Raw genomic sequence first — 9,602 nt, forward strand, 5'->3', positions numbered from 1 at the left:
GGCCTTTTTATTTTCTGTTATGCAGCCTTTTATATTTTTTTTCTTACAGTCATTTATTTTTTTAGGCCCAAGCCTTTTTGGTCTAATTCTTGTTTGGGCCTTGGCCTTTTTAGAGCCCAGGTTCTCATTTTGCATAACTATAAACAGAAAGGCCCAGGTGCACAAGGATCCACAAGTGATCCACAAGCCCAGGTGCACAAGTGATCCACATAACTTCACAGAAAATAAACAAAATGATCCACAAGTGATCCAGGTTCACAAGATCACATAACTTCACAGAAAGGCCCAGGTTCACAAGTGATCACATAACTTCACAGGATCCATGTGCTCTAGTTTAAACAGCAAAATGCAACAAAATGCAACAGCTCTCAGCTCAGCTCCCAGGTTCACAGGTTCAAAATGCAACAACTACCTTAGCTCAAAGACAAAGAGGTTCATAGCACAGCCATCAAACTACCTTAGCTCCAAAGAGAGCCATCAAGTGGGCTAACTTCTCTTCCTGTTCTTGAGACTTCTTGCGCAGCAGCTCAAGTTCCTTGTCCCGTGCAGCTTCAGATTCTTCCGCCTTCATCTTGATTGCCGCCAATTCTTCTTGCACCAGTTCAGCTTGAAGCTCGGACCTCTCCAGCTTCTGCTCAAGGTCACGAACATGAGCAGCAACTTTGCCGGAGTTGTTCCTAGATGACTGGAGCCCAACATTCCTGAGGAATGTGCTTTCCTTGGCTTTGGTATTGAGGACTTGTTCGACAATTTCAACAGCAGACTTTGGCTCTTCACCTTCTGGTACCGGCGCTTCCTTCATTTTTTCCATCTCAAGCTAGCATATGGAGGAAAATGATAGGCATTAGTGGGAGATCTATTTCACATTTTGCAAACCAAACCAAGCAAGAGAAACCAAACCAGCACACAAATGGATTATTTGAAGTAATCAAACCAGCACACAAAATCTATACAAGAAGATGATGACTAGTGACCTGGAGACATGCAATTGGAACAATATGATCACTTCATTAAGCCTAGAATGGTGGTTCTATATAAGATGGCTTCCCGAGTGAGACGATCATCAAACTAACATTCAGATCAAATTTCATCATATCATAAAAAATGCATCAAATAGCTACAGCAAGTTCTGATATCTTTGTTGAACTATCAAACAACATCAAAGCATGGAGCATAGCATGTGTTCTTGACTGGCTCCGAGTCAAACAACATCAAATCATCAAAGCATCAAAGCTGGCTGTGAATCAAACAGGGCAAAGCATGGAGTGACTTACTATAGCAGTCTTGACTGGCTCCGAAAACCCGTGCTTCTTGCTATTGTGGGTGGCCTTAAACAAGTCAATCGCAGACAGCTCCTCACCCTTACGCTCTTCTTTCTGAAATGTTTTTCAACAAAAATCAAAATGTTATTCAGCAAGAATCAGAAATGTTATTCAGTGAGGAACCAAAGGTAAGGTCTCTAGAGAAGAGTTCTCACAGTGGCAAAAATGTGTGCTGTGTAGTGCCTGGAACCAGTTCTTTGATTGTACACGACTTTTTGTCGATTCATCTTGTTCGACAAACAGGTTTCCTACAAAAAAGCATATTGTCAGCATGATCTAGCACTAGAATATCATGTGCAGAACATAAAGCATCAAACAAAGCAGAGACAAACCTTGTGTCTTGGGGTAGACCACATCTCCACCAGAGCTTGCCATTCACCATCCGTTAGATCAGGCACCGGAGACTTAATGCTGACTTTATTTGCGGCTACGGTATCAAAATACTTCTTCTTGATCTGATGGCGTCTGTTCTTTGAATATTTCTGCAGAATATCTTTGCACGAGGTCTTGATGGTCTCCGAGTTCGTGTTCATCTCAAAATTTGCCTACCAAGATAGCAAACAAGGTAGGAAAAATATTAGTGATCATGCATAGGTGTTACAGAAAATAGATAGCACATTAACTATGAAACAAGTAGCTTACAACAACTTTCCCAATGTAGTTCTCCAATAGACTAGCATTTTTTTGTATAGCTTGAAGTGAGGAAGAACCGGAAGATGGCTTTTTGCAACGAGTCCACATTCAGAAGCAAGCTTTGCTGCCTGTAGAGGCTTCTCTGGATGAATCATCCCTTCGGCAATTTGGATAGGCACCTTGCTACCAAGCGACTTGGTGATCCTCTCTAGCCCTCTACCCTTTCTATGTCTAGTCTTGGGAGTCATTGCATCTGAAAATGAAACTGAACTCATAAATTAGAATAGAAATCGACAAATGCAGGAATCAACAAAAGCATACATGATCATTCCATTTGGAAAATGCACTAGTAAAAGATAGCATTGCAAAGGTCAACTTGCCTGATTGAAGCACAAGCTGCTGTTCTTCTTTATTGATGACAGCGTTCCTGTCAATAGAAGGTGCAACAGGGATGAGGTCTGTGTGGACAGTGCCTGCTTCATCAATGCAGATGGTTCCTACTTCATCTAGGCAGACAGTGCCATTTCCATCCATGTTGAGAGTGGTTCCTTCAACCATGGGCGGCAACTCATCACCCGTTTGCACCGAGGTCTGAGAGTCCATGAGCAGCATACTTTCCTGATGGTCCGTCGCAGTCGCCATCCTTGCTTTCTACCTTGTGACTTTATCAAGGGCAGGTTCATCAGGTTCCAGGATCCTCTTTTTTGTCCTGGATCTGGGGCCATCACCCTTCCTGGAGGCATTGCAGGAGATGTTTCTGAGCTCTTGTGCTTCTTGCTGACTGTCTTCTTAACACCAGGCCTCTTCGTCCTAGATTCCTTCAGTGCCTCGTATAAACAGCACGGAAATAAGCATTAGAACACAAGAGAAATATGTGAGCACAAGGAATAACATAGAATAACAGAACCCCAACCCTCCAAGCAAGACAGAGTTTGCACCTTAACAATCTTGTTGACTACAACATCATCCACTTCCTCTCCATCAATAACTTCATCCTCCTTAGGATTGTACTCTGGGTCATCTTTAGTAACTCCACTACCCTCTTGAACCTCGTCACTTCTACCTTCTTGTACACCATTTGTTTTCCTAATCATCGACGCTATTGCACCGATGCCAAGGGACTGGAACATCCGATTGTTCCTCATGATATTTCTAGCCCTAACCTTCTCGTACTCGGTGAGAGGCTCTTCTTTGCATGATACAGGAAACATAACTATTAGGTGAATGTTTAGAATGCATGGACAGGCAGCCAAACATATCTTATGAAATTTTATTATCATTTAATCCTAGTTATTCAGGTAAGGAAGACTAACAGCACACAGGCACAATTAAGCCAGCTTATTCAGATTGCAGCAATACATTTCACTTAGCATATTAAGACACAGATTTTATGAAACTGGCCACAAGGAGCAAGTTGCATACCAACGGTTGGCCTCATGCTTGACCTTGTCCTCCTTGTCATGGTTGATCTTGAGGTGGTGCTTGCAAAATAGAATAAACAACAATCAGATACAACAGGGATTAAAGTAAAATGATGCACTTGTATCAATAAAGGAAAGCATTTGGACCATCATGCACATACATGTAATACATGTGAAACAAACTTGATGGATAGACAATACAGTGATCTAGTGTTATTAATTAAGAAAACATGTAAGTGCACCAAACAAGCATGCATGTACACTAGGAGCAAGTAAGCAAAGTGCATAAGTGCTACTAATACAAGCAAGCAAGCAAAGTGCTACTGATAGAAACAAGCAAGCAAAGTGCTACTGATAGAAACAAGCAAGCAATGAAGGAAAATGAAGAGAAGGAAGCAAGTACTATTGATACAAGCCCTAATTAATATGCAAGCAAGTAGATTCTTCTCCAAGTGCTAGTGATACAAGCAAGTAATGCTGATGGAAACCATAATTAAGCATGTATGCCAGCAAGCAACATGAACTAGTGAATTGGTGTCATGTACACATGCTTAGATAGTCTGACAGGAAGCTAGACGAGTATATCATGAGGACCTTCAAAACAACTAGATGTTGCCACTGGTAAAGCATGAAACAACTATACTTGCAGCAGTACAAAAGCAGATGAAAAAACTATACTCTACTATTGATTATGCTGTCTCTACACACCAAAAATGGCTACAGACTAGATGACACAAGTTAAGACATTTTTACAATTAGAATCAACCTTGTATATTACAGCAATCAAAATTATCTAGCACCAATCTAGTATATATTAAAACTAGTCATACTGCCTTAACACAGCAGGAATTCCAATACCACAATAAGTACTAAGCATTCCCGTGTTTACTGGAAAGAAGAACACAAGCTTCATGCACATATCATGAAAGAAGAACACTGCTACAAACCCCAGTAGTGCTACTGATAGCAAAGTGCTACAAGCAATCAAGTACATGTTCATACTAACCCAAGTTGCAAGCAAGCAAAGTGCATAATACAAGCAAGCAAGCATGGAAAGTGCTACTGATAGAAACAAGCATAGTGCTACTGACAGTAACAAGCAAACAAGGAAGGAAATTGAAGGGAAAGAAACAAGAAAGTACTGTTGATACAAACAAGGAAGCAAGTAGCTTCTTTTCGAAGTGCTGTTGGAAACCTAATTCACCATCTATGCTAGCTGAGTAATTGAACCATACACAAGCAAGTACTGATACAAGCACCATCAACCAGACATCATCCACTTCCTCATCCCCTAAAATCATCCACTTCCCCATCCATCCCCATCTCCTAAAATCATGAACCCTAAACCATGAAGCGGACCAAACGAACCACCAGGCGGTCCTAACCCTAACCCCATGAACCCTAACCCTGACCCCATGAACCCTAACCCTAACCCCATGAACTGGAGGGAGATCATCCCCACGCAACAATAAACATGAACCCTAACCCCAAGAACCACCAGGAGATCCAGGGGACCTATCGAACTAGAGGACCTACCGAACCACCAGGAGATCCTAACCCTAGAATATCCTAACCCATGAGGGGGATCTACTAGAGGGGAGATGGATCCACCAGAGGGGAGGTGGATCCACCATAGGAGGGGAGATGGATCAAGGGAAGAAGTACCTAGGGGGAGATGATGTTGACGATGCAGCGGTGGTCATCGTCGATCGCGCCGTCGTCGATGTAGCCGCCGTCGTCGTTGATGTAGTCGATGTGGCCGCCGTCGTCGTCGATGTAGTCCGCGGCGTGGCGGGGCGGCACGGAGGAGGGGAGGGAGTGGGAGCGGGGCGGCGCGGACCAGGAAGGTGCGGGGCGGAGCAGAGGAGGGGCGACGCTAGGGTGGGGAGCGGGGCGGCACGGAGCAGGGAGGTGGGGAATGGAGGGAGAAGCTAGGGTTCGTCGGGGAGAGGGGAGGGGAATGGGGAAATTTTGGGAGGGGAGGGGAGGGGATCCCGCGTGTTAGTGGGAGAGGAAGTGGTGGGTCCTGCCTGGTAGTGGGAGAGGGAGTGGAAGGAGTGGAGGGAAATTTTGGGAGAGGGAAATTTTTGTGGAGGGAAAATTTTGGTGTGGGAGGGAAATCCTTTTGGGTTTGGGTGTAGAAAAAAAATAGGGTTTTTTTTGTAAACTTTGTAGAAATCATGGTTAAAATCATACCGAGTAGCTCAAGAAAACGCTGGTATTGCAAGTTTAGTATTTTTGCTAGTTGGTAGGCCAAATTTGATGATGTGACGCGGAGGTCTCCTATTTTTTTGATTTTTTTGAATTTTTTACGGTGTTTTCAAAAACCGGTCGATTTCGTCGCGGCGACCGTCCGTGGCTAGGGTTTGAGCCGTGCAAATCTGTTGTCGATTCTGTGATGGAATGCCTGCCTGTGAAGCTAAAAAGCATTTTTAGTGAAAATAACGGGCAAGCTATGGAGGGCCCGCAGTTCAAATTCCAGCCGGTTCCAGCTGAATCGGCCGAAGGTGGTCCGAATTGCCGGGAGTAGCTACGAGGGTCGGAAATGCATGCTTTTTGGCGACAGTCCGTAAAATAGGGTCTCCTTTGAGATAGACATGGAATGGCGCCGTTTGGGGTGCCCCTCCTTGTAGCCGCTTCACGAAAAACGCATGTCTTTTGCATTCAAAAAATGAAAAACGGTTTTTGAATTTCAGTTTTGCTAAAGCACATCTAGATGTGCCATAAGTATTGCACATCTAAGTCCTATGGCATTGATCTTACGTCGAGATTCGTGTGGATATTTTCCTTTTTCTTTTTTCTTTTCTCTTTATGCTTGATTCACTCACTTAGATGTGCAATAACTAGAGCACATCTAGATGTGCCCTAGACACACCCTTTGAATTTGTACGGTGTTTTCAAAAACCGGCGGATTTAGTCACGGCGGTCGTCCGTGGCTAGGGTTTGAGTCATGTTTTTAGCATTCAAAAAATGAAACTTATATTGTTTCATACATGAGCATGCACAAAAACCCATAATTTTATCTTTCATCCATGCAACTTTCCAATCTGCACAAATAAACCATTTAGCAAACAATGGTATTTAACAATGGGTGAATAACACAGAAAACATAAAACATGTGGCTAAAGATCTCACATGATTCTTAAACCAATTAGCAAACACCTTGGCAACCCTTTTATCAACATTGATATTGCTTTCTTCCTGATTTAACTCTTCCTTGCATTTCCTACAATGCCAACAAAACATGTGAATTAAAACATTAGGCTGGTGCCAACCCAAGCAAAAAAAATATATATATATATAATGAGTGCACAAGATATAACGTACTCGATATATGGTAGAACCTCAGCGCAATTGCTGAGCACAAACAAAACCATATTGTCATACTCATCACCAGCCTCCAAGTATTGTGAGGCTCCAAGAAAGTTCACACCATGGTTGAAAACAGAGACATCACCACTTTGCGAATCAGACCGCTCTCTATTTCTGCCCGGCCGGTTCCATCTTGTTTCCACATCACCAAAGTATCTAGAGCAAAAAGTCAAGCACTCGTCAACGACATATGCTTCAGCAATAGAACCTTCAGGTCTTGCTGTGTTTCGCACATAACGCTTACAAGTAAGCAGCCTTCTTTCGATTGGGTACATCCAACCGTATTGCACAGGGCCTCTAAGCATTGCCTCTTTGGGTAAGTGCACCGCCAAATGGACCATCACGGTGAAGAAAGCTGGAGGGAAAATCTTCTCGAGCTTGCAAAGAATAATTGGGATTTCTTTTTCAAGTCTTTCCAAGACAGTTAACTTGAGGGTTTTGCAGCACCGTTCTCTAAAGAAATTTCCCAGCTCAGCAACCGCTTCATATATATCCTTGTGCATGATTCCTCGGAGGCCCGCCGGTAAAATCCTTTGGAGGAGGATGTGACAATCATGGCTTTTCAGTACTGAAAGCTTGAATCCATCAGAAGTAACACACTTTGCTAGGTTAGCAGCATAACCATCTGGAAATTTCACCGCTCTTAGGAATTCACAGAATGCAAGCTTTTTTTCTTTATTCATTGTATACCGTGCTCGTGGAATTTCAAATGAATCTTCATCTTCATTGTGCTGTAGATGCAAATCTTCTCTTATGCCCATGTCCTCCAAATCAAGCCTAGAACTAACCGTGTCCTTTGTCTTCCCTTCAATGTTCAGAAACGTCCCTAGCAGATTCTCGCATATGTTTTTCTCAATGTGCATTACATCGAGATTATGCCTTAATTTCAGATCAGCCCAGTATGGCAGGTCCCACAAACAAGACCTCCGGTCCCAACATTGACCTTCCTCACGCTTTCTTTTCTTCGCCAGCTTTCCTGGTCTCACATCTTTCACCTTTTCAAGTTGCTGCTCTAGCTCTTCTTTAGTGAATTCAGCTGGCTTGTCACGGGTTTCATTCTCACCATTAAAATCTTTGCTTCTTCGCCAGCGATGGTTTCGGGGAAGAAAGCGGCGGTGCCCAATATAGCATATCTTGCTCCTTATTCTCTTTGAGCAAGGGTATTTGTCACAATGGACACAAGCCTGATAACCCGCTGTGATCCTCCCAGACAGAGTGTGCAGAGCCGAGAAATCATGGATGGACCATATGATCGCAGCACGTAGATTGAACTTTTCTTCCAGACTCAAGGCATCGTATGTAGGTACACCAGTCCAGAGCTGGAGCAGTTCTTCTACGAGGGGCTCCATAAAGACATCAAAATCCTTTCCTGGAGAATCTGGACCCGGGATAAGCAATGACATCATGAAGTTGGACTGATCCATGCATGCCCATGGTGGCAGGTTGTACGGCACCACAAAAACTGGCCACATGCTATAAGACGTGCTCATGTTCCCAAACAGATTAAACCCATCTGTGGCAATGCCAAGTTTTATGTTCCTTGGATCTGCAGCAAAATCAAAATGTATACGGTCAAACTCTTTCCATGCCTCTCCATCCGCTAGATGGCTCAGCTCATTGTCCACAGGTTGCCGCTTCAGCTTGTGCCACTGTACCTCACGCGACGATTTCTTCGAGATGAACATCCGCTGCAGCCTTGGTATCAAGGGAAAGTGCCTCAGTACCTTCTCCGGTATTGACTTCTTCCCATCAGCATCTTTCCACCTAGATGCATTGCATTTTGGACAGTTGTCATGCTTTGCTAAATCCTTCCGAAACAAGACACAGTTATTTGGGCACACATGTATTGACACATAACCTAACCCCAGCCTGCGGATTATGCTCAATGCTTCATCATAAGATCTAGGAACACAACTATTAGGGAATTGCAAGCTCAAAAGACGGAGTATTGCGTTGAATGCGGCATTGCTAATCCGGTAGAAAGACTTGATGTGGAGTAACTTCACGGTGAAGGTAAATCTTGAAAATTTACCCCCTTCATGAGCTGCGCGCTTCGCCTCCTCTAACACCTCAGCAAACAATGATTTCTGTCCATCAGCACGATCTTCAGCATCGTACAAATCCTTCAATAGGTCAGGAATCCTATCATCTTCATGCCCATCCTCTTCCTCCAAAACAGCATTATCTCGCAAAACATTTTCCATGAAATCAATGTCAGCATCACCACCACCCATCATATGAGGGGCCTCTGTATCAGCTTCAAAATGTTGAGGTTGTCTGTCTAAAGGTTCTCCATGATATATCCATCTATCATATGTGCTGGACATCCCATTAAGAAGCAGATGATCTTCCACTCTTCCTTGAGCCATTCTTGGACGGTTGAGGCATTCACAACATGGGCAAAGAATGTGAGCATCGTTGGCAAAATTTGCCCGAACAAATGCCATGAAATCATCAACTCCTTTCATATGTTCTTTCGAAAACTTTCTAACTCCTTCTCTAATCCAGCTTCTGTCCATCTGCCAAAGACAACAAATTGTTGCAACTTAGCAAATCAATCTAAGTGCATCAACATTAATTAATGAAAATGGCTGGAAGTAATGGAAGCTAAAATTCCAGAAAATTTTATATGCTAATTGCCTAACCACAAGGCCTGAAGAATTCTTAACAAACAAGCTGAACAATTCCTAACAGCACATCAAGAAAATTCATCTATGCATTATCTACCAAACAAGTAAGCTATCTCCTAACTACTAACAGTGCATCAACAAAATTCATCTATGCTGAAGAACATCTGACTGAAATCCATCTCCCACTGCTCGGGTGACGAGAGAGGAGAGGGGGGAAGAGGTGA

General features: G+C 43.3%; 1 protein-coding gene across 1 annotated transcript; it reads right to left on the reverse strand.

Moving 5' to 3' along the window:
• Positions 1 to 448: 448 nt before the first annotated feature.
• LOC147962409 (uncharacterized) lies at positions 449 to 9,267 on the reverse strand. Its single transcript, XM_087534184.1, has 13 exons — positions 6,704 to 9,267; positions 6,512 to 6,602; positions 6,416 to 6,423; positions 5,063 to 5,252; positions 3,382 to 3,436; positions 2,894 to 3,168; positions 2,611 to 2,782; positions 2,336 to 2,503; positions 2,135 to 2,220; positions 1,655 to 1,867; positions 1,478 to 1,570; positions 1,275 to 1,376; positions 449 to 817 (listed from the first exon to the last, which is right to left on the reverse strand). Exons 1-13 carry the CDS (start codon positions 9,265 to 9,267, stop codon positions 449 to 451), a joined length of 4,386 nt encoding a protein of 1,461 aa, XP_087390310.1.
• Positions 9,268 to 9,602: the final 335 nt, after the last annotated feature.

Source organism: Triticum urartu, chromosome 7A (assembly GCF_056163025.1).
Source record: "Triticum urartu cultivar PI428250 chromosome 7A, HENAU_Tu73, whole genome shotgun sequence".
Lineage (NCBI taxonomy): Eukaryota > Viridiplantae > Streptophyta > Magnoliopsida > Poales > Poaceae > Triticum > Triticum urartu.

Bases quoted from the DNA above. Each gene is read 5' to 3' on its own strand.
- LOC147962409 (XM_087534184.1), bottom strand. From the start codon at position 9,267: ATGGACAGAAGCTGGATTAGAGAAGGAGTTAGAAAGTTTTCGAAAGAA. The intron at 6,603-6,703 runs GTACGTTATATC...TTGGCATTGTAG, and splicing joins GAGGTTCTACCATATATCGA to GAAATGCAAGGAAGAGTTAA. The intron at 2,221-2,335 runs GCAAGTTGACCT...TTATGAGTTCAG, and splicing joins GCAGCTTGTGCTTCAATCAG to TTTCATTTTCAGATGCAATG.